General features: G+C 39.1%; 1 protein-coding gene across 9 annotated transcripts in view; it reads left to right on the plus strand.

Moving 5' to 3' along the window:
* The window catches only part of rerea (arginine-glutamic acid dipeptide (RE) repeats a), a 685623-nt gene that overhangs the window by 640483 nt on the left and 19267 nt on the right, over positions 1-25873 (plus strand). For all 9 annotated transcript variants that reach the window (XM_048561799.2, XM_048561803.2, XM_048561804.2 and 6 more), the window contains 8 exons: positions 6754-6913; positions 10663-10755; positions 12790-12989; positions 13856-14017; positions 15287-15400; positions 18988-20324; positions 20543-20765; positions 21959-22679. In XM_048561799.2, coding sequence (XP_048417756.1) covers positions 6754-6913; positions 10663-10755; positions 12790-12989; positions 13856-14017; positions 15287-15400; positions 18988-20324; positions 20543-20765; positions 21959-22679 — 3010 coding nt within the window. The remainder of the gene's footprint in view (positions 1-6753; positions 6914-10662; positions 10756-12789; positions 12990-13855; positions 14018-15286; positions 15401-18987; positions 20325-20542; positions 20766-21958; positions 22680-25873) is intronic.

Raw genomic sequence — 25873 nt, forward strand, 5'->3', positions numbered from 1 at the left:
CACAATTCTGTTATGTTTACTTTAGTGATGGAAAGGGATAGGTGTATACCACTGGGCAAGACTCATAGCCGGGGGAAACGCAATTACGATGAGATTAGGCAAGATTTAGGAAGCATCGGATGGAGAAGGAAACTGCAGGGGATGGGCACAGTAGAAATGTGGAGCTTATTCAAGGAAAAGCTCCTGTGTGTCCTAGATAAGTACGTACCTGCCAGGCAGGGAGGAAGCTGTAGAGTGCGGGAGCTGTGGTTTACGAAGGAGGTGGAATCTCTGGTCAAGAGGAAGAAGAAGGCTTATGTTAGGATGAGATGTGAAGGCTCAGTTAGGGCACTTGAGGGCTACGAGGTAGCCAGGAAAGACCTAAAGAGAGAGCTCAGAAGAGCCAGGAGGAGACATGGTGTTCAGGTCCATTGTTCCCTGAAGGTGGCAACACAGGTCCATAGAGTGGTTAAGAAGGCATATGGCATGCTTTCCTTCATCGGACGGGGTATTGAATATAAGAATCCGCAGGTCACGTTACGGTTGTATAAGACTTTGGTTCGGCCACATTTAGAGTACTGCATACAGTTCTGGTCGCCGCATTACCAAAAGGATGTGGATGCTTTGGAGGGGGTGCAGAAGAGGTTCACCGGGATGTTGCCTGGTATGGAAGGCACTTGCTATGCAGAAAGGTTGAGTAGATTAGGATTATTTTCATTAGAAAGACGGAGATTGAGGTCTATAAAATCATGAGGGGTATAGACAGGATGGATAGCAGGAACCTTTTTCCCAGAGTGGGGATCTCAATTACTAGGAGTCATGAGTTGAAAGTAAGAGGAGGAAAGTTGATGGGAGATATGTGTGGAAAGTTCTTTACGCAGAGGGTAGTGGGTGCCTGGAAAGAGTTGCCAGCGGAGTTGTGGACGCAGACACGATGGTGTCTTTTAAGCTGTATCTGGATAGGTACATTTTCGGGCAGGGAGCAAAGAAACAAAGAAACCTACAGCACAGGAGCAGGCCCTTCGGCCCTCCAAGCCTGCGCCGATCAAGATCCTCTGTCTAACAGTCTGTGTCCATTTGCTCCCCGCCCATCCATGTACCTGTCCAAATATATCTTAAAAGACACTAACGTGTCTGTGTCTGCCACCTCCGCTGGCAACGCGTTCCAGGCGCCCACCACTCCCTGTGTAAAGAACTTTCCACGCATATCTCCCTTAAATGTTCCTCCTTAAACAGACTCTTAGAAAATAGATGACAGGTTTAGACAGAGGATCTCGATCGGCGCAGGCTTGGAGGGCCAAAGGGCCTGTTCCTGTGCTGTAATTTTCTTTGTGCTTTGTGGTTAAAGCCAATATTTTTTCTGCAACCATGAAAGCACACTGTTGGTGTAACCAGTTTTGTACCATTTAACCAAATTTAAAAATATGTTGAAATTGTAACCGTGCATTGATTTCTAAATCTCTTAAAGCTGACGTCTTATTTAAAACATTGATATTGCCAGTTCATTAAAATCAGGTATACTGCATGCCTTCATTTCATAATGCATTTTTCTGAAACCTCAGTGTCATGACAATGTCACAACCCACTGGGTTAGTTCACTGGAAATAAAGCCCCACTGTGGACATAAGAATTAGGAGCAGGAGCAGGCGTACGCCGTTCGGCCCTTCGAGCTCACTCTGCCATTCTGTAAGATGATGGCTGATCTTTTCATGGACTCAGATCCACTTACTCGCGTTAAACTCTGTACCCAGAGTAGTCACAAATTTGAATATTTCAATTAACCATTGAATTACCCAACCAGAGCTGTTTAATTGAAATTAAAAGCACATGCACACCAGGTTTTCCATTAGCAAGAAAATGATTATTTACTGTAATCAAACTCCAATAAATAATGGCAAAAAAGCCATATGAATTACTAACATAATTCTATAGATTAAACTCTACCTCTTAAAATTTCCATACACATACAAACAGATTCACAAAGATCCGAGGTGCAAACACGATAGGTGTGGAGCGGGAAAAACCAGAGAAGCATAATTATGGTACTTGTCCATTATACTGACGAGATGAATTGTTTTCTTTCATTTCCTTGTCAGTTCATAGAGGATTTAAGGTTGTGGACACACTGTTTCTCAGTCTTTCATTCACTTGTTGAGAATTTGCCCTTTGTGTCACCTGAAGGTGACTTATCATCTTTATCATCTCTTCCTTTCAACAGGGGATTTGTAGAGAGAGTAGCTGGCTATTAGGGATTCTCTTTTCCTTCTCCACTCAGAGGGCAGAGAAACAGCAATGTATGCTTTCTCTGTGCAGGCTAGATGTTTCTGCAATATTGTCCAAACACACAACTGTAGCTCACCACCCAGGAATCAGTTAAGGTGTTGCTATGCTGAACTTTTCTGAATTCTCACAACTGGTCCTGATTTAAAGGCCAGTGAATATGAAATTGTCAGAATTGCCTTGCACACATGGGCGAGCGCACATGCAATACCAATTTATCGAGCATTTGCCCTCCTTTCTAGAATAAGGGAGTATTATATATACAACTCAGTGTTTTCTAGTAACTTTCTTTAATCTGCAAATGCTTTTCAACATAACTTCCTTAGTTTAAAGCAGAATTTTTTCCTGTCTTTAGTCCCAAAAAAAGTGATCTCCACAAAAAGTACTTCTGTGGTTCCTAGAATAAAACAAAAATTTGCCTCCCAATGTTTCAAAAAGGGATGGATCTAATTGAGGCCAATGATTATAGGAATTGATAGAAATTATTCCCTTGGTGAGTGGGGGTGGGCAGGTGCTGTTGATTGAAGATTAAGTTGAGGGGAACAGCCTTAAAATTAGAGCAAGGGCATTCAGGACAGCTACCAGGAAGTGAGTCTTCTGGAACCCTTTCCATCCCCCAGCATGCATACTAGTTGGCATCAAAAATTTCAGAGTTGAAATTGATAGTTTGTTTTCATTGCAGACAGATTAATAGTAACAGAACAAGTTGGGTAGATGAAGTTAAGATGCATATCAAAAATCATATGATTAAATGGCAGAATAGATTAAAGGGGACTGAGTGGTCTAATGCCGTTAAGTTCCTCAGTGGAAGCTACATTGCAAGTGTAAACGAATGAAAGGCCCAAAGTTTGATCTCTAGATTACACCGTGTTTTTTGACAGCATCTGCCTCAATTGGGACCACTGTAATTGATTGTCAGGTCAGATTAAGATGAGCTACTAGGTCAAAGATCTTAGCCCCTCCAGTCTGTGTTAGTGAAACACTAAAGTCCCATTGGATTCTGAAGTAAATTTGTAGGTATCTTTTTAATCATATCTCCCAAGTATACTGGCTGATATTGACCATGGGAAATATCACAGTGGAAAAAGACCTTGTTGCAATCTGCCACTGCTTTGAGTTTAGATCCTGTGGACATACTGATCCAGTTTGAGGTGGAGAAGCCTGGAGGTGGGACAGACTTATGTGCTTAGTGTATAAAAACAAAGTTGCTGCAAAAGCCCAGCAGGTCTGGTAGCATCTGCGAAAGAAAAATCAGAGTTAGCGTTTCAGGTCCGGTGACCCTTACTCATACCCTTCCTCTGTTCTGAGGAAGGCTTGCTGGACCCAAAATGCTAACTGTTTTTTTCCTTCACCGGTGCTGCCAGACCTGCTGGGCTTTTCCAGCAGCTTTGTTTTTGTTCCTAACTTACAGCATCCACAGTTCTTTGGGTTTTTATTACGTGCTTGTTATGTCTGTACCAGGTGTGGTCTTCCCAGATTTGGTCTCCGATCCTGGCCTTTTGCATACACTATTAAGCACAATGTAAAAGCTCCTTTAATAAGTATAAACACAAAAGTACAAGAGCTAATGGTAAGACAAGTGACTGGATGGAGAAGGGTTGAAGAAAACAGCAAGGTTTGAGAAAAAAAACTAAGCAATTTATAGAAGACCGCGTTGCTGAATTGACATTAGCACAACCATCAGAATCCATGAAATGCAGAAAGTAGCTGTAGAAGCAGTAATTATTGGCTGTATATCCAAAATGGTATAACTGTTATGCACATAAATGCATATTGTTAAAAATCTATACGCTGTACAGTGTACAATGACTCGTCACTTGAAAGCCAACTAAAATAAAAACAAGTGGAATAAGATTATGTCACAACTTTCGGACAATTATCAGTGTGTTCAATTAAGGCTGTAAACCCAAAACGTTGTACTGGTAATGCATATTGATTTTCTTTGGATTAATATCAATTTACATTGGTTCTGTATTTTTGCCGTGAGCTATGATGCATGTAACAGGCATAATTTGTGCCACAACTGTTTTTGGTTGTAAATTATATCGACCCCTGCATGGTGTTAAACCTTTGTTTACCCAAGGCAGTAAAAACCTGGCACGGTATAAAGTGCACTGCTGCTTGTACTGTGTATTGGATGTCTCATGGACAGATAACGATTGGGTGCAAAGCAAATATATGCTCTCACATGAGGTGATCAGCATTTTGTTGAGTTAATAATAGCTGTTGTCCACGTTAAAACAAGTGACCAGAAGTTAATCAGAACGCAGAAGATATGAGAGGAAACCAAGTTGACAATAGAGATAATAGTGTACTGAGCTACTTAGCATTGGAAACTTGGTAATCGTTACAAGCTGTTCTTGCCAATAACATTTATGCTTACTGGCTTGTACACTGAAAACCAGCAGCTAATTTGCCTCGTTTACTTCTTAGTACAGCATCTTTGATCAATTATTTGCTTGTGCCCATGTTTCAGTAAAGTATTTATTTTCACGGTAGCTTTTTTGGTCATTGTAGATCCGGAGAATGTTTTGATTAATGTTCAATTGACTCTGTATACTTTGAATCTAGGAACCATTTTGCTCCCATTTGTTCCTTTTTACAGCCAGACGGACATGTTCTTTTGTTTACGCATGAACACTGCCGCCTGTACGGTTACCAGTGTGTGGTTCCTAATCCATTTGATTCACTGCACTTCAACCTACATGGACTCTTAATCCCTGAACAGTGATGCAAAGCAGGATAGCAAATGAAATCTGGACTGGATTTTCAAATCCAATTTCTACCTTTTCTTCTGCAATCTGAATTCTCATTCACTGAACAAAAGGTGTTGGGATTATGTGTTAATTTCCTAAAATATCAGCTCAGTCAGAACCTTGAGGAGGGAACAAAGATTTTTATACTGATTTGAGATAATATTAAGTCAGAGCAAGTACGAGGGGGCATAGCTTTAAATTTGAGGGGTGAAAGAAATAGGACAGATGTCAGAGGTGATTTCTTTACTCAGAGTAGCAAGGGAATGGAACGCTTTGCCTGCAACGGTAGTAGATTCGCCAACTTTAGGTCGTCATTGGATAAGCATATGGACGTACATGGAATAGTGTGAGTTAGATGGGCTTCAGATCGGTATGACAGGTCAGCACAACATGAAGGGCTGAAGGGCCTGCACCGTGCTGTAATGATCTATGTTAAGCCAAAACCATATCACCATGTGGGACTACGGTACGAGGTTTAATGTGCAAAGTCACTTACACTTGGTAGTGTTCCGAGCAAACATGCGCTAGAACGTGTCAGTGGATTAGAAACTTGCTTTAGGAGATAGTGCAAAGTGAATGAACTTGGATCAGCTACCATTATATGCAGCACAGGATATTCAGTTCCATGACTATCATGGGAGTTAAATACCAGGAATTACCACCTGTATGGCATCACTGTTCTTAATTCAATTCTTTCTCACTTTGAAGGCAGATGAAGAGACAGAGGAACTTTCCTGTTTTGAAACTGCTGGGGGAGAAAATTAGTCCCATGTTTGGATAAAATGTGACTATTGCAGGGATCATTTTCTTTTCAAGTCTGCCCTAGGATTTTCCAGTTTTACAGGTGACAACATCTCAGTGTCCAGGGTCCCCACCTGAAACGGGATTTATGCCACCTGCATATGATACTTAGGGTTATTCAATTCTTTTAAACTCCCTACCCTCAAATTTTGCATCAACTGAACAGAGCAAGAGCCACTTAGTGTTTCTGTATCTCGAGCATCCAGAACACAATATTTGAATAAGTTCTCAGTTAAAGCCTCAAGTACCTCAAATTTCATTGTACCTTTTTGGATGAGAAAAACAAAATCTGTATTTCTGGCCCCACATCTTGACAGATGTTGAGAGAAGGTCACTGTTGCCTAGATGATGATGGTGTATGACAGAAATTACAGGTCTTAGATGACAACATCGGTTAAAGGAAACATTCATTCTGAAACTCCACTCCACATTCTGTACTTAGTGTTGCATCTATTTAATGCTTTCAAAGGAAATTGAAGCAGAAAATAATTAATATTCAATGCCTGGGATAATATGAGTAATTTTGAGCATTATTTTCATAAACCACACTAATGGAAAAGCTTACCTAATCATGAAGAGATTTTTCTGTACAGCATTAATGATACTACATTGAATATAAATGATTAAAAATGCTGGTTACTGCAGTTAAAACGTTTTCTTTGCACCTAATTTTCAACTTCTACTGAGGAGGATCACTTATTGGGGAGTACTTGAAGGGTTCTGGGGAAGATGGCTACTTGTCCATCTTGAGGCTCAACTGGCTATTTGACAATAAGTGTCTCACAGTGGAAGCCAGTAAGTTATAGCAGGCTTTTTGACAACGTTTCCTTACGTTTGTATCCATTAGTAATGTTGGTGGAAAGATGTAGAAGTTTGGAATCCAGGATGGCTGTTCAGTCTACATGATGTTGTGAACCAGTATTCTCTTCCATTGCAGGGTGAACTGGTGACATTTTATTACTATTGGAAGAAGACTCCTGAAGCAGCTAGCTCTCGTGCTCATCGAAGACATCGCAGGCAGGCGGTATTTAGAAGAATTAAGACACGTACTGCAACAACCCCAGTGAATCCGTCCCGGCCACCATCTGGTGAATTCTGTAAGTTGTGGTCATGTTGATTGTCGGTTAGAATTTTTAAACCGAGAATGACACAAGGGGCTACATAATTTAGACATTTAACTGATTATCCAAACCGTTACAGCCAGTTGTTTTAGACTGATTTCTCATTAGTATAGTAGCTTATGAATCGATACATCTATGAACTGGGAAAGCTTTGATGGCTGAAAATAGCCAGTGTCTTTAAAGTAAAACAAAATCTTCAAATTACAAGTAGTTCAGTGGCAGAAACTTAAACCACAACGCTTGTTTTAAGTTCTCAATAGTTGAACACCAGTAAGCTCATTAAGTTCTTACCTCTGAATATTCATTGGTATGAAACAGACCTAAATATCACACTTGCATTTCAAATTCTAGAAATAAATTTGTAATTTTTAGTATTCATGGGCATAAAGACTGGATTTGTCTTGCAGAGCTTAATACTTATTAAAAGCAGTGAAAATTAAATGTTCAAACAGCTTCCATGATTTTTCAGTGAATGGTAATAATGCTATTTATACCAAAAGTGACAAATGTATTTGTTCTGCACTTGTTCATTGGTGTAATGTGCTGAACACAGAAATAGTCGCAATCACGGCAAAACTCGCTCTTGTAAGCTGTTGCACTCAGCGCTAAAATTACATTAATAACTGCTTTAATGGACTTGATTAAATATTGTTGGCATTCGAGCCATGAGGGCAATGTTGGAAAAAGGAAAGCCATGATTTAATACTGCCCGTTGGCCAGTAATGGGGCTTAGTTCCTTGCGTCAATTTTGTAACTATAAATTTGTAGGAGGAGACTAAATATAACAGAAGATGATTCTAAAGTTTTGTTTCCTATTCTGTATTTGAGAGTGCCTTCTATAGGCTAAATAGCCCTCCTGGTGTTAGATATTATGCAATAGCTTTACTCTGAAATTCAGCACTGTGTCAGTGTGGGCATTTGCACAGTGTTATAAACATTGTGTATGCTGTTGGTGCAGCAGTCTGAATTCCAAAGGAGCTAGACTGCTTATTTTGAGGGGCCGTTGCTTCCTGGTTGTTTGGTGAGCTGTGCTCAAATGACATTCCAGGTTAAATCCTGGCACGTTCTGATGGCCGTTTTTTTTAGAATGAAGTTGATTTTGACATCGAGCCATAGCAAAGCTATCACTTCTGTTTAGTTTAGATAATTTTGCACAACTCAATAAATGAAGATCAAGTATTTGAGACAAAAGCAGAAGTTGCTGGAAAAGCTTTATCAAGTATTTGAGAATTGAGATTCCGAGCAGGAGTTGCTCAGGGTAGTGTCCTGAGCCCAACCATTTTCAGCTGCTTCATCAGTGACCTTCCCTTCATCACGGGATTAGAAGTGGGCATGATTGCTGATGATTACACAATGTTCGGGACCATTAATGATTCCTCAAATACGGAAGACATTTCTGTCCGTATGCAGCAAGACTTGGTCAAAATCCAGACTTGACTGATACGTTGCAAGTAATATTTGTGCCAAGCAATGACCCATCACCAAAAGGAGAGAATCTAACCATTGCCTCTTGACCTTCAATGGCATTAACGTTGCTGAACTCCCCACTGTCAATATCGGTGGAATTACCATTAGCCAAAAACTGTACTGGACTTGCCATACAAGTACAGTGGCTACAGGACCAGGTCAAAGACTAGCAATTATGTGTGAGTGAATTACTTCCTGGCTTCCCACTCTCTGTTCACCATTTACAAGGTACAACTCGGGCGGATAGGTGAGAGAGAATTTATCCACTCTACTCACCTCCCTGACCAATCCCCACTAGTCCCTAGCTGCACTCACCTATCACCATCCTACCTACATTCCCCAGCCCCATCCCTCCTCTCTGTCTCTCTTTATTTTCCGCTCCTTGCCCCCTCCCCATTTCTGAAGAAGGGTCCCAGTACAAAACGTCGACTTTCCTGCCCCTCTGATGCTGCCTGGCATGCTGTGTTCCTCCAGGTCCACACCAGGTTGTCTCTGACTCCAGCATTTTTACTTCTTGCTATCTACAAGTCAGGAGTTTGATGGAATATGCTTGACTTAACTGGACATGTTCAGCTCCAATAACTTTCCAGAAGCTTGACACTACCCAGAGCAGTGCAGCCCTCTTGGCACCCTATCTACCACCTTCAACATTCACTCCCTTCACTACCATTGCACAATGGCAGCAGTGCATACCATCTGCAGGGTGCACTGCAGAAACTCACTAGGGCTACTTTGAGAACACCTTCCAAATCAATGACCTCTACCACCCAGAAAGACAAAAACAGCAGATTCATGAGAACATCTACAAGTTCCACTTCAAGTCGTAAACCATCTCAACTTGGAGAAATATCACTATTCTTCTTCATCACTTAGTCAAAATCCTGGAATTCCCTGTCTGAACAGCATTCTGTATGTTCCTACATTCCAAGCACGGAAAGGTTCAAGAAGGCAGGTCACTACCACCTTCTTCAGGGCAACTAGGCAATAAACGTAGCCCAGCCAGTGATGCCCACATCACAAGAACATTTAAAAATATTCAAGATATTTTAAAGAAACTAAAAATTTAATCCAGCTCCGTGACAAGAGAAAAAAGGACTGAACTTTTATTAAATATAAATCATGTTCCTGAATTTATAGTTGTTTAAGATAAAGCTACAGTTCCTATTTAGGGTTGCAAATTTTTCTTAATTGTTTTGATGTGGATGATTCTGACAATGCTATATATATTGCCATTCAGGTTGTCTGAAAGGTGTTGGTGCACTACGTGGAACCATTAAAAACCATTTGTGGTGGTTCTTCCACCGTGCTGCTAGTTAAGGCATTGGATAACGCTAATCTAGTGATAATGTACGAGCAACAATATGTGCAACTTAGGATGAAGTGTGACTTGGCAAGGAACTTGGTAGTGATGTTGTCACCACATTCCTACTCTTGTCTTCCTACATAATAGACCTTGGGGAAGAGGGTAGCTGAAGTACAAGCTGTCGTAGTGCAGCCTATTTCACTTAAATATTTTTTGTACTAGTTCACAATGGCAATTTCCAGTTGTTTACAGGATACTGAAGAACTTCCTTTAAATCCGCACTGCTCACAGTTGGCAGAACTTCTGAGTCCTACACTGATACATTAACTAGTAAAATGGTTAGCTAAAGGTTCTGTACTTTAAGTGACCATGAATTTGCAACACAAAAGATAACATTTTCTGTTGGAAAGGATAATACAAAGTAGTTTTGACTGCATTCACTGAAGCTTGATAAAACCCTAGGCATTCCGTTATCGAATGACATTGTTGTTGGTGGTTTTCATTTCACTGTATTCATTTTCGTATTTTCACTGTTCTTGAGACCTGTCTTTGAAATATAAAGAATGTTCTACATTGAAAGTCTCAGCAGAAGGAATACAATACAGTGTTTATTTTGTGGAAGCATGTAAAGTATCAATTAGCAGTTGTAATCCTACATTGAAAATAAAACTATCAATTTGAAAGCAATTCACAATGTACAGAAATGTATTTTGCATAAATGAGCGAAAGTGCAACATTGATAAAGGATTTTTAAAAAATCTTTTAAAAAATTAACATACTACAATCTGGTTGCAAGTACCCCCTGCATTGCTCGAAATACCAGCTATGCATTTTAGAAAGTTGTGAAGGCACAAATACGCCTTGATATCAACCCAAGGGATGAAGTGTAATCTCTGCAAACATTAGCCATAAGCTTTTACAGCAAAATGTTCATTTTTGTCATTTCTTTTCATAGTGGATCTCAGTTCTGCCAGCGAGGATGACTTTGACAGCGAAGATAGTGAACAGGAGCTGAAGGGCTACGCCTGTCGCCATTGTTTCACCACTAGTATGTTTTTTTCATTATTCCTGCTGTGAGAAGTAATGAGAGACTAGTTCAGTTACAGTGCTTTTAATTTTAAATGACAATATATGTGCATTTAAACATTGGTAGGTGCTGAACCAGAGGACGTCTCTAGGTTTTATTTAAATGTGTATTTACTAAACTAATTTAAAATCTGGTGTGCCCTTAGTTTTGTGAAGTGAATGCTAGTACAACTGCACCCAAGTCTGAATTGAGTGAAGGTGATCTTGTACACAGGTATCCAGTTCATAATGTTGTTGGCATGGTTGATTTGCTTAGAAGCCATTGCTGTTATTCCTTCTCTCTTCCTTGCCCTCAGTGTTGACACAGTACTCAGTAAGAACCTTAAACAGGCCCTCTTGTTGCCAGTGTTATGGAAACTTACATCATAATAATATCACTTTGACTAGCAGCTGCTTAATGAGTGTTGCCCAGGCAGCAGAGTGCAATCTATTTTGAATTATGAGCATGCAAATGGAGGTATTAAGTAGTTACATTCCCATGTTACTGTTCTATTCTCTGGCCAGTTTATTTTTGCTTCCTTTAAAGCCTTCATTTTGTAGCTATTGTAGAATTATGTCTTGGAAGGAAACACCTAATGCAGTTAATTTGCGTTTGGAGAAAATTAAAAGCCTTAATTTTCTCTCACCCCTTGCATTCTATATGTTGAGAAGTTACATAAGTAATTTGGTTGTTGGAGGTCAGTTATCTGAGTTTCAGGATATTTCTGCAGGAGTTCTTCAATGTTATGACTGAGACCCAGCATCTTCAGCTGCATCATCAATGACTTTCTTCCATCACTTGATCGAAAGTGGGAATGTTCACTGATGATGCACAGTATTCAGTACAATGTGCAGCTCCTCAAATAATGAACAAATGCAGCAAGCTGTGGATCAAGTCCAGATTTGAGTGGCAAGTAGTATCCACACCATAGTGCCAACCAATGACTGTCTCCAACAAGAAAAAAACCAACCATTGTTTCTTGACGTTCAATGTATTTGTTAGCGTTAGCATTGCTGAATCCCTAATTATCAATATCCTCTGCTTACCATTGACCAGAAACTGAATTGGACACGACACATAAATACTGCTAAATTGCTACATGAATGAGTCAGAGGCTAGGAAACCTGCCCAAATACTTAACCTTCCTGTGGCCTGTTCACCATTTGTAGGGCACAAGTCAGGATACGATAAAATATTTCCTGTTTGCCTTGACAGCTCCAGCAACACTCAACAACCTTGACACCACTCAGAACAAAGCCAATGTGATACCACATTTACAAACGTTAACTCCCACCATCACTAACACTCAGTAGCAGCAGCGTATGCTAGTTAAGAGATGCGCTGCAGAAATTCACCAAAGCTGTATGAAAGCACCTTCCCAACTGAATACCACTGCCATCTGGAAGGACAGGGAAAGCAGTTGCATAGAATGCCACATCTGCTATTGATCCTTCAAGAAATGCACCATCCTGACTTGGCCATTATTCTTTTGCTGGATTAAAATCCTGAAAAACCCTCACTAACAGCATTATGGGTCTACCTAAATAGACTGTGCCAGTTCAAGGCGGCTCACCACCACACTTAGAGGGCAATTATCGCAAAGCCCAAATCTCCTGAATGAATGAAAAGTAATTGGAATTAGTAGTACTCTGTTTAACCAATAAGTGGTATGTAATAATAGAAGAGGAACAAAAATTCTCTTCTGATTTTCCTTCATCTTGGCCACAACTCTGTGCCACCTAGGATGACATCGCTGTGATAATGAACAATAGATTTAAGCTGCAGGCAAGGTGAGCAGGGAAAATTTATTTCATGGTCTTGCACATTAGCTCCCATGCGCTCCATTGTAAAGATGCAATCACAGTTCATCCAACTTGTACTGCTTTCTCACTCGTCTTGATGTGAATATTTTACAGTGTATAATGAAATTGAGAAACTGTAGTGCAAAATTTCCAGAAACATACTGTTTATTTTTAGAAGGGTGGTAGAAAATATGCTTTTTTTTTAAAAAATCAGCATCCAAAGACTGGCACCACGGAGGAAGAGACAATATATTATTGTGTACCGAGTGTCGGATTCACTTCAAGAAATACGCGGAATTGCCACCTATCGATAAACCAGTGGATCCACCGCCCTTTATGTTTAAACCAGTCAAAGAAGAAGAAGATGGGCTCAGCGGGAAACATAGCATGAGGACCAGAAGGAGCAGGGGCTCGGTATGAAAGTCATTACTTCTTTCTTTCATTTTTTTTTGCATTTATAAAAGACTGAATTTAAAGAGAATAGCTATGATGCAGATATAGTGAGTAGTTTAGCAACGTTCTTTGAAATCCTCCGATACAGTTTAGGACAAGCATGTACTTCCAATTTGTTGCCTTTTCAAATATAGACCTGTGATGCAGCATTGCACATAGCTACAAATATCATCTCTCAAAACTATTTAGATCATGCAGCCTGGATGACGTCAAGCAGTTATGATTTAATATTGTTATTTTATCTACGTAGCATAAATGAAATGTTTTCTCTGGGGTATTCTGTATTTCAAATTTATAGGAAGCCATTGTCAGTCAAAATTAACATCAATAGAAGGCTAATAAAATAATAAAAGTGTATTTTGCAACAAAAAAATCTCCTGTCCTACACTCTGGCAATAAGATGCTGGAAATTAGAAGAACATACAGCAATATGTTGAAAAACACTTGGATTTTAATCTGCAGAGTATTCCTGTTAAAAGTGCTTGGGCACAGGATTTGAAAAAAATGACAGTGTATCAGGCTAAAAAAGATGAGTGATTACAGCATTTACAGTAGGATTAAACAAAGCATTCAAATTATATGAGCTGGTCTTAGTAAAATAATTGTGTAATTCCTTTGAACACACAAAAAGGAAGCCTGCACCTTCAGTTAGTTTACAGCTTCTCTTATTAGAAGTAAAAAGATTACAAATGGAATCTCAACCACCAATGTTAACCAGTAATTAACTGGAGAATATTAATTGGAACCTAACACTGTTATAAAAGTGCCTTTGCATTATTAATCACACCAATCCATGTGAGTCTAATAATGATTTTATTGTCAATTAGATGTCTTCACTGCGCAGTGGTCGTAAAAAGCAGACAGCCAGCCCTGACGGTAGAACCTCTCCTATCAATGAAGACATCAGGTCCAGCGGCCGTAATTCTCCCAGTGCTGCAAGCACATCCAGTAATGATAGCAAAGCAGACTCTATGAAAAAATCCAGTAAGGTAATGTTCTGATAATCATTGTAGTGAAAGCAGTTACAAATCACATTGTCACAACTACCTGGAAATGTAATGGCAACATGTTCAGTTGAGGGATTCAAGAGGGCGTTGAATTTTTAGATAAAAGTACTGTGCAAAGGTATAGAGAAAAGCAAGAGATTGTCACGAGGTAACAATGCTTGGTTGAAGAGCCAGTGCAGCCATGATGAGCTGAATGGCCTCCAATTGTGCCATAACAATTCTGTGAATCTAAGAGACCATTTTAGGATTGTGGAGAGCAAGCTGTGGATCTAGCGCATCAGAAAATAAGTTTTTTTTTCCTTAAATAATTTTTTTATAGGCCATATTTTGAAAATTCAACAAATTCCAGCCTCATTTTGAAGTTTAGTAGATTCAGGCTATGTTGTAAATGCTAATTCCACAAGCAGTGGAATAATATTCAACAAATTTAGTTATAGAGCATTGAATCTGTTTCTCAGTTGAAAAAAATCTTGATTGATGTCCACTATTCTGAATTAATCACAGAATTAATCCCGATGTAATATTTTTGTGGGAAAGAAGCCATCCAGCTATAAAGATTAATCAACCAATTAAATAACTGATATTTTATGTATGTTATCATTATTCTTGTGGAATTGTGGGAAGTAGACATTTTGGAGTTGTACCTATAATATGTGTTCCAGTTGGTGGTGCTCTGCCTTTGCCATATGCTTTGGTGAAAATGCAATTTACAGTAGAATGAGATGTGCAGGCCTTTTAAAGTTCGGTCCTCTTAGTTGTCATTCACACCTTACTCCCATCTGTAGCCACTTTAACTCAGTAGCCTTGGCAGTCTGCAAAGTTGCACTCTTGAAATTCAGATAGGACACTGGTGTGAATTTAAAGTGAACTTGGAAAATCTTGCGAATGTTGGACCCAGCAGAGAAAACTGACCAGAAGAGGCCCAACAGAAAATCTTTTTTGAAATTACAGTGATTTCGGGAGTTGCGGGAGTATTCCTCCAGACCATAAAAAAGGTCCCCTTCCCCCGAACCACCCCAACTTGATGTCAAAGGACATCATCATGCAGTCCCCACGAAGGATCCTGATGACATGAAATCCTACTTCTGTCCACCATCAAGGTAGTGGTTCTTGTCAGGTTCAGGCAAGGCCTGCAATAGAAAATGGCCTAGGCTTATTGCTCACCTTAGGCACATTGACGTTATGCCTTAAGTTAAAACAAAGATTATTGTTTTTAGTTCTTTGTTTCGAAAATTCTTTTTTACATCACAGAGATCAAAGGATGATGTATCATCGCCATCAAAGAGTGCCAAACGCCAAAGAGAAAAGGCTGCTTCTGATACAGAAGAATCAGAAAGATTAAATGCAAAGAAGTCCAAAACACAGGCATGTATACTTGGTCACATGATCATCAGTTACTCAGATTTCATTACATATTTCATTTGTGTTTGACTTTGCACTTTTACTAAACATGCAGTGCACCACTTTTTACGTGGTCCTAGAAGTCAGTGGTAACATTTTTGAATGCAAACAGTGGACATGTAACTTGTTCCACACAAGGTTGTATTGTCCCATCCATCAACTCAGGAGACCTCCTACAACCTACATGCCATGTGGTTGCCAGAGAAAGGGGAGAAACAATCAAAAACCAAATAAGTCAAGTGAAAAATGCCTAGAAATTTGTTTTTCTATTGTATTCCCAAAGGATGCAGACTAGCCTGAGTCCACCTTGACCGTGACTCAGCTACCTCGAGTGTAATGTAAACCCTGACAGAATCAGAAGACTGAACCAGATCTTTCTCAAAATGACTGAATGAGTCAACATTGTGTTGTCAATCTGACATCCTTTTTCACTGTTGTTCTCCAACCAGTCAAAATCAAAACAGTAATTTTATTCATACGCCCACAATCATGTGCTGCCCTCGTATTGTAGACTAAAATCAAATCATTCTTAAATGTACACTTGACTCCTAATTGGGCCATTAACCCAGGCACTCTGTCCAATTGTTTAAGCACAGTTAATTCTGACACCTTCCAGAAATGAGAGAGTAAAGTAGATCTATCCCAAAGTAGAATTGCTGAATCAAATTGTTGCAACATTATCATCTCACTAAACTGTGCACAGATTCTAGGATCCTCTGGCTTGTGTAGATCAAAGCTTCAACTTAGTTTATAATCTTCAAAGAAATTCAACAAAAACATAAAAAGGTAAGATGGAAAGAAATGAGCTCAGCTTGGACAAACGATACATATCTATACATAAGAGAAGAAAACATTTGCTTTTAACTGTATGAAGGCAGTCTCACAATATTCTGTATTGAATTTGATAAAACTTGGGTATGTTACTTCAGATTTGATTTAAAAAGCTCCTTGTAAACAAAATGACAATTGAGAGATGAATGCATATAGTTCTTCATATTTCATGAGCAATACTGCTGGAAGCTAAGTTGACTAAAATGCAACCTTTTGAACTTCTCTACTGTAATCTAATCCTCTGTCACAACCAAAGACACAGTGATCCTTAGGATTCAAGGTGGAGTTCCCACAAGGTGTAGGTAAGCTGGGTAAAGTGCGCAGTCCAATATTTATAATATTAGCTACATTTATAAATAACAGATTATATTTTAAACTGCCAGCAAACTACAAGAGACCACAAGGTCTTCCTCTTGGCTTCATTTTTGCATGTTTTAACAAGGACCACCAATTACTACATTATTGATTTGGACACATCATTAGTTCCAGCTGTTAAAATTCAAGAATGATGTTCTTTTGGTTTTTATCCTGTTCAATAATATACTTGAAGGGGGTGTAACAATTTCTGCAAGTTGGTTAATTCAGATTGTTTAATCCCATTTCCACTCCTCTCAGTAGTTGTGACCTGAATGGGTACTATTAAAAACAAAATTGAATGTGTTAATTAGATTTGTAAGCAAGGGAAAAGTGGCAGGGGTCTGACATTCAGAATTGCCAGTGATAATGCTGTGAATGTCAGCAACCTGTGCACTGTCTTGTAATAATTTGTATTTTGTTGTAGCATGAGACTTTGTTGTAATTGCTCCAGTATCATGGTATTATTACTATGGAATAAACTGTATGGGAGTCAGTTCACATAGTTAGTTCGTAATAAGTGATATAATTTGTTTTAAATTCTAGAATTAATGTTGCTAATTTTCTAAAACATATTATGAAGTGTGAGATGAATCTGCAACAGTGTGTGCAATTTCTTAATAACTAAATTGATTCAAGAGAGAGGAAGGAAGCCACATAAAAAATGAAGCCATACCTCAATCTGTTGTTCAAGTTAGGAAAAATTGTAGGTTTATCTCGTAATGGATTCTGCAAAACAATTTTGAACATAAACTGTACTTGTGTTTTCAGTCAGCAAAGAAAAATGCTATACAGAGATTTGAAATGTTGAAATTGATCAGGATCACCTTGAGCATCTCTGATGAGCGTAGTTGTAAAAGTATTTAACTGAAATCCAGAAATAGTGTTCTCAGACATTTTTCTAAAATTGAACTTAAACCTTTTTCCTTTCTATCAGTCATGTTGAGTCTAGATATCACTATAAATGCTACTTTAATTTTCCACATAAACTTGCTGTTGGTTATGTTCCAAATTTTAAATTGTGCATTCCTTAGCTATTTTGTTTAAAAAAACAAATTTCAATCTGGAGACTTGGGTGAAGTCCTGAGTCTGCAGGTGAACAGAAAGTGAGATTCGGCAGCAGCAGCTTGTGGTAAATAGAAATGCTTCAGAATTGTTTAATGGAAAGAAAAGGCCCACCATCTGCAACATTTTTGCATTAAAACGTTGGCTTCGCAAAATAAATCTGAGTTAATTAAACTTACTATGACTTCTTATGTATAGTGACAAGTTGATTAAAGTGTATCTATTATGTTGATAAAAAGTATTTTTGAATATAAAGTCCCAAATTGAAATTTTAACCCCTATTGAAAATGTAGGTATGAATAGTCAAATACAAATATGATCAGTTTTCTGCTTGCAAATTTCTGTTTTCTTCCTATAATCTAGGCAGTAAATTTAACATTGCTAACTTTTGAGTTCTAAATGGTGCAAACGATGATTAGTCTGAAACACAGTTTCAAAATTGTTCCCATAAAACTCTTGTTGGAGAAGCAGCAGTTGCTGGTTACAGTACCAAAGGGCTTGAGCCTCTATTTTTGATGCCACTAACGATGTTTTAAAGCTTCATTATTACAGGCAGTAGTTTATTTTTACAGTAAGTGAACAAGATTTTGTGAATTTCTAATTTTGCATTTTTGAACAGCGAGATTCGACAACAAGCTTCAGGAAGCAAGGTTTTCAACTCTATCCAGAAAAGGAATACTTAAATTTATTTTCATGAAATCCCACTCCTTGTTATACTTAAATCAACAAAACAGGACCAGCATAACACTGAATCATATACTCAAAAGCCAAATATTGCAAATGTTAGAAATCTGAAATAAAAACAGAAAATGCTAGAAATGTTCAGCAGGGTAGGCAGCATCTGTAGAGAGAGAAACATTGTCAAAAATGCTTGTTTTTAAGAAGATGAACATGCGGCTGGATTGATTGGTGGTTTATTCCAATTCTTGAACTTACTGTTTGCTGTTGCATCCATGGATCTGTAGTTAGGAAATTTGGGAGTTGTATATCATGGCATCTAATATCAAACCTGATTTAACACCTGTTTTTATAAAGTGGGTATTGTCAGCTCACCATCATGATGGAATATATACTGGCGATGTAGTCAAAACTGGGAAAATTAATTAAATGTTGGGTCGTTTAACAAATGCACTGTGACACCAAGCTCTGCTTTATGATTTGAAATTAGTACCTAATTGGACACTGATCATGTTCAATTCTTTATGTCAGATAAAAGTTGGTCAAAATTATGCTTAAGTGTAATGGTCGTAAAGTTAGATTCACTAAACATTATTTAATAACTGATCTTTTTATTGTAACAGGAAATCAGTAGACCAAATTCACCCTCTGAAGGAGAGAGTTCTGACAGCCGCAGTGTTAATGATGAAGGAAGCAGTGATCCAAAGGATATTGATCAGGACAATCGCAGCACGTCACCAAGTATACCGAGCCCAAGGGACAATGAGAGCGATTCTGATTCCTCTGCACAGCAACAAGTATTACAGTCTCAGCCTCCTGTACATCAGAATCCATGTGCCTCTTTGCCATTAGCACAACTGGAACCACCACAAATGCCCCCTCCAGCATCATCCTGCGCTGTATCAGTTTCTCAACAATTGTCTCCTGTTTCACAGCCTCGAAGTCAGACACCTCCCCATTCACTTCTGCAGCCTACACCACAGCTTCATCCCCAGAGACTAACATCACCACATCCTCCAATTCAGCAGCAGTTGCAACCTCAGTCACAACCTCTTCCCCAGACACAGCCTCAGCTTCACACTCAGGTGCAACCATTGCCTCATTCACTGCAAGCTCAGTCTCTCATACAGCATCAACTCCAAGGTCCGCCATTCTCAATCAACCCTCAGCCTCCACAGCCCCAGCTACAGCAGGCTTCTGCCCAGGGGCCAACTACAACACACTCACAGCAACACACTCCTACACAAGTCCAAGCACAGCCTCCACCACCTTCCCAAGTTCAACCGCAGTCACAGCCTCCAAGAGAGCAGCCTTTGCCACCTGCCCCTGTGACTATGCCTCACATTAAGCCACCCCCCACAACACCAATTACTCCTGTTTCTAACCCACAGTCACATAAACCACCAACTCACCTTGCGGGACCACCTCCCTTCCCACAAATGCCTTCAAATTTACCACCCCCTCCAGCTTTAAAACCATTGAGCTCCCTTTCCACCCATCACACTCCCTCTGTTCATCCACCTCCATTGCAGTTAATGCCTCAAACTCAACAGATTCAACCTCCTTCTGCTCAACCCCCAGTATTAACCCAAGCTCAGAGCCTTCCAGCGACTGCACCTCATCCTCAAGCAATATCGCACCCTGTTCCTTCTCAGCCACCATATGCCCAGCATCCTTTCATCCCATCAGGGGCTCCTACCATCGCCTCATCATCAGCATCTGCCACATCAAGTGTTGCGCCCATCTCTACCATTCAGCCTACAGCTTCCATCGTTACATCTATGTGTTCTGCTGGGAACATCACAAATACTCCACCTGCCACAGTGACGAGCATTCAGATTAAAGAGGAAATACAGGATGAACCAGAGGATCCAGACAGTCCTCCTCCATCACCAAACAGGAGTCCATCTCCAGAACCAACAATTGTTAGTGCACCAAGCCATGCCAGTCAGTCAGCCAGGTATTTTTATTGCATTCTATAATACTGTTAGATTTTAAAGTGAAACACAATGAGCATTTTTAATTTCACTTGATTATTCTGAATACTGTAATTGTTGCTGTAAAACTTTTCCCATTGAAAATCTACTCTTTGCATACTGCAGAATAGAATGTGAAAAGGACTCGATAGTTTTGTTTTGAAGATGCTTCAATTTTTCTGTCATTTCTGTTTTGTATTAGGTTCATCAAACACTTGGATCGTGGTTACAATTCCTGTGCACGATCAGACTTGTACTTTGTGCCACTGCAAGGATCAAAACTGGCCAAGAAGCGGGAAGAAGTAATAGAAAAGGCTAGGCGGGAAGCTGAGCAAAAGGCGAGAGAAGAGAAAGAGAAAGAAAAGGAAAAAGAAAAGGAGAGAGAACGAGAACGGGAACGAGAGAGGGAAGCTGAAAGAGCAGCGGTAAGCATTCCTCTTCAGAGCAGCTTAATTGTTCCTGACGAGGACAGGGGCGCAGAAATGTTGGGAAGTCCCTAATAAATCAGTTTGAGAATTCAGGAGAAACCTCTTTACGTAGAGAAGGAATACAATATGGAACTCAGTATCACAGGAGGTATTTGAGGTAAAATGCACAGATATATTTAGAGAGAAGCTGGACACGTGTATGATTGAGAAAGTACTCAAAAATTATGTGGATGGGTGCAGTGAAGAGGTTTATGTAGAATATACACATCAGTAAAGACCCCTTAGGCTAAGTGGTCTATTTCTTGCTGCACTGTAGTACCGTCTGTGGTGGTATAATGTAATGGCACTATAGCAGTTAAACACCTGTTAAATGTTCAGTAGATTTTCGGAAGCTGCAGGCGATCTCCAGAAGACGAGGAAAGATAGTGGGGTGATTCATCTTGGGAACTGTCATGCATTTTCTACCGGACTGCCTTGGTAAAGGCATAGCAATCGTCCTGCTCATTTACCTAAGAAAAAGTTGGCAGATGAATCTCATGGAAGACAAACAAACATTATGAAAAGGACAGAGGCAGAAATTCAAATGGCTAACTTTTACCACTGACTGCCCATATTATTTATTTATACTGCATCAACTTATTTTGCCCATGCATAAGCCAGAAAATTACATATAGTTGCATTCTATAAGCTGATTTCCTCCCACCCCCTTAGTAAAAACAGAGGCTGAAAAAAAGGTTTTATGCAATAATCCTCCTCCAATACAGTTGTTCTTCTCATTACTATATATTGAAGATGGTTGCCAGAGGTCTGTTTTATTTGTACAGCTGGCTTTTAGGTTGATGAAGTCAGTCTAGAAATAAAAAAGAATATCATCAATTACTCTCTGACCTCTATCATCTTAAGTCCAATATTGGCAATTATTAGAAGTGGTCAATGTTGTAAAACTGAATTTTCAACCTGCATGAATAAGCAAAAGAAAAATTAAAGAATATGCAAGAGAAAACAAATCGACAGATAGGTTTGGTACCGAAAGTGAGTTAATGGTATAAATAACTGGGAAACCATTAGAGCAGATTGCACTGACTGACCAGCTGTATATTTCCAGCACACTTTGTTTTCATTTCAGATTCTCAGGATTGCAATTTTCTTTCTCACCCCCATGTTATAATTTGCTCCTGTTCTTTTTGCAGAAAGCTTCAAGCTCCTCCCATGAGGGACGCATGGCAGAATCTCAACTGGTTGGGCCAGCTCATTTAAGGCCTTCATTTGAACCACCGCCCACCACCATTGCAGCTGTCCCTCCATACATTGGACCAGACACTCCAGCACTACGGACTCTCAGTGAATATGCAAGACCACATGTCATGTCTCCAACCAATCGTAACCATCCATTCTTTGTTCCATTAAATGCCTCTGATCCAATCCTGGCTTACCATATGCCAAGCCTCTACAGCGCTGACCCTGCAATGAGAGAACGCGAGCTACGTGAGAGAGAGATTCGGGAGAGAGAGATTCGTGAAAGGGAGTTCCGTGAAAGGATGAAGCCAGGCTTTGAGGTTAAGCCACCTGAACTGGACGGACTGCACCCAGCTGCTAATCCTATGGATCCATTTGCTAGACATGGTGCATTAACAATCCAACCAACAGCTGGAGCTCATCCATTCCCTCCTTTCCACCATGGATTGAATCCTCTAGAAAGAGAAAGACTTGCACTTGCAGGCCCTCAGTTGCGGCCTGAAATGTCTTACGCTGATAGACTGGCAGCAGAAAGAATACATGCTGAACGCATGGCATCTCTTGCAAATGACCCACTTACAAGACTGCAGATGTTCAATGTGACGCCACATCATCACCAGCATTCACACATACATTCGCACTTACACCTACATCAGCAAGATCCATTACATCAAGGTGAGTTGACACAAGTATGAACATTAATAGCCAAAAGAGTTTTTAGCCGTTGTCATCTTGCCCATGTATTTATCTGCATGCTGAAATATTTGTAAATATGATACAGCAATGGTGAAAGAATATAACTTGAATGAGTCTGATAGCACATCAGTGCAACACCTCTATGATCACCTCATCAGTGAAGAATAAATGTAATTCACTAGCTTAATGATACTATAAGTCTTAAATACAGGGAGATAGAGTTTCAGCTTTAGAGTTAAGTATGCGCTTAAAGTTGCTCAGAGATGGTCATATGAATCAGGTACCTACTACAAGAATTTGCACACCACAAGTGAAGAGTCTGCCTCAAATCACTGATGTCATACAATGCAATAAAATGGCATGTTTTCCCTCTGTGTACTATGGTAAACTGATCAACTTTAATGAATACAGTTGAAAATAGGGTTATCGACAAAAGTAAGCATTTTAGTCCAGTCCTCCATCTGTGATGATTTAAAGTTACTCAAAGTTACTTTATAGAGCTATTAAATTATTTGTTACTTTCATTTTGTTGGCTTTTTTAGTTAATGAAGTGTTCTTTGACACTAAAAGATTTCTAAATGTTCCCACTAGCACCCTGTACTTGTATGAAAATCAACTGAACTTTGAGATCCTTCTGTAACCAACACAATCATCAGCATCTTGCAATGTTGCCCTGGGATGTGGCCCATTCTGTGGGCAGGTCTTGATCCAACTGTTGAAGATTTCCAAAATGTAACTCATTCACACACAGATGTGACCTTTTGCACTGATTTGACCAATTCTGCCCAGGTTGCACTGAAATACTGGCATAATGAAGCAGATGCTGTACCCTAGTATTGTAACATAAGGCTCTGATATGCAATATAGTTTGCATTATTGCCCTTCTAGTTCATGTTAACAGCTCAAAGTATGACCCGCACAAATGCAAGCGTTATAAATGTGGCTTTGATTCAAGCTTCAGAGTAACGTACATGAGATAAATCCACCTCATGTTTTTCTATTCCGTTTCTTAACGACAGATTGAGAATGTGTGAAGCAATGTGGTCATTGTGATATTTTAATGTACAAGTTATTAGACTCAGGTTGAAAAGCATTCTGTTACCAATTGTGTGCAAATGATTATTTGCACATTTTACAGAATGGCATGTAACCAGATTGAATTAAAATTGTGTAAGTAGTTATGATTCAGCGTTGTACATGGTCATGCAAGTTCAAAACTGATAGAAATTACTTTACACCAATATTTTTTGCAACTTAGTGCTGCTCATTTTATCCATTGCTTTCTTGTGTAAAAGTGCACAATAATGAGAACACACTGCATGTGAGGGCTGATAGTTGCTATATTTACAATAGGCAAGCTGTGTTAAATAAAGGGAATCTGAATATACTGAAATGATTGTAATTTGCAGATATATGTTTCATAAAATGGAAAGGCATCAGGCATAATATATTTGAACTGGACATGAACACATTCACATGTGCCATGAATAAGGTTCCTGATTTTAGAACATACCCTCGGTGCTCAACGATGAGCTGTCTAGTTTTAAAACTCAGTATTTTGTTTCCTTGGCAACTCGCATTGGATACCTATTCATCATTGGATTCTAGCATGTAAATGTCATTTTTTTAAAAAATCATGGCTGTAAAATTTTGTTTATTTAAGAAAAGGTTTTTAATAAAATTGGGATGATTAATACATTTATGTAAGTGCAGAAGAAGGCACTTGCCTTTGTTGAGAATGCACATTCTTGACTCCCACTTGCAGGAATTGCTTAGCTCAGGCCTCACAGTTGCAGGGCGTAGGAGGAAATCTCAAGAAAGCACATTCAACACTTAGGTAAGTGTCTCAGTACACCATTAGAAAATCAGCTTGTTATTTCACAGTCCCATTTATCAGTGAAAATTGCTGAACTGCGCAGGCTAATATGAAATGTGAACTTACTTCATGGATTCAGTGCAGAAATTTGGATCTTGCTGATTGAGCTATACACGTGGACAGGACCGATCATTTGGTTGCCAGAAAATCAAACGGATGAAGGCAGATACAATACATGTGTCATTATTGGGACCTTACTCTGTCGTTGAGAAACTAAATAGAAAACATGAGGTGGATTTATCCCATGTACATTACCCTGAATCTTGAATCAGGTATTTCATTTTCTTATCAACTAGAATCTAAACTGTAGTACAGAATTTCTCATTTTTATTAATAGTCAGACAGATGGTAATTATCTGTGCTTTCCTGCTAAATTGTAAGTCACTGGTTTTGTTGTCATTCCACAGTTGAGCTAGTCAATTGTGTCTACCATAGATTTAAATAAACGTGGAATCCATTTCATTTTAATGACAATAGAATAATCAAGTTTTCCTGTAGCCCAAGCCTGCTTTCCTTAACCAAAAGGTTGGTCCATAGATTTGCTACACATCATTTTGTTAGTCTGTCTTTTTCAGTAAATAAATATCTACTTAGTAGGCATAAGAAGTAGAAGCACAAGTAAATCAAATGACTTGTGGAACCTGCTGTACCATTCGATTCGCTCATGTCTGACCTTTGGCTTCAATTTCACTTTACTGACCATTCACATACCACTTAATTCCTCAAGATATCAAAGATTGGTCTGCCTCAGACTTAAATATTCAGTGATCAAGCATCCGTTCACTTCTAGGGTAGAGACTGTTAGGATTCACAAGTCTGTAAGTGAAGAAATTTCACATCCTGTCCAGTCCGAAATGATTAGCAATGATCATGTATCCATGTCTCTCAGCATCACATAAGCATGTTATCAGGTCATTGTCACATTTATCTTTGCGGGAGCTTGTTGTGTGCAAATAGACTGCCATGTTTTTCATGTTGTAACATTGACTACACTTCAGAAAATTCTTTATTTGGTTGTAAATCAGTTTGGGAGAATTGCTATATTGATACAAGTCTTTTTCTTTTCCAATCAAGAACTGCACAATTGCAGTTGCTTTAATTTAAAACTCCAAACAAGGTATTTTCACAGATGTTTGTGTTAATCAGCATAAACTTCAAACTGACTGTGAAATTAGTTAAGCAATTTCCTTAATTTAGTTTTGATCTTTTTCTAATTATTTAGGAGAAGAGATCTGAGAAGCTTTGCAGAAATTATGCAGTTTGACTTTCTTTAACTGAAGTATGTTAGGTACAACAA

The sequence above is a fragment of the Stegostoma tigrinum genome, chromosome 28, assembly GCF_030684315.1.
Source record: "Stegostoma tigrinum isolate sSteTig4 chromosome 28, sSteTig4.hap1, whole genome shotgun sequence".
Classification (NCBI taxonomy): domain Eukaryota; kingdom Metazoa; phylum Chordata; class Chondrichthyes; order Orectolobiformes; family Stegostomatidae; genus Stegostoma; species Stegostoma tigrinum.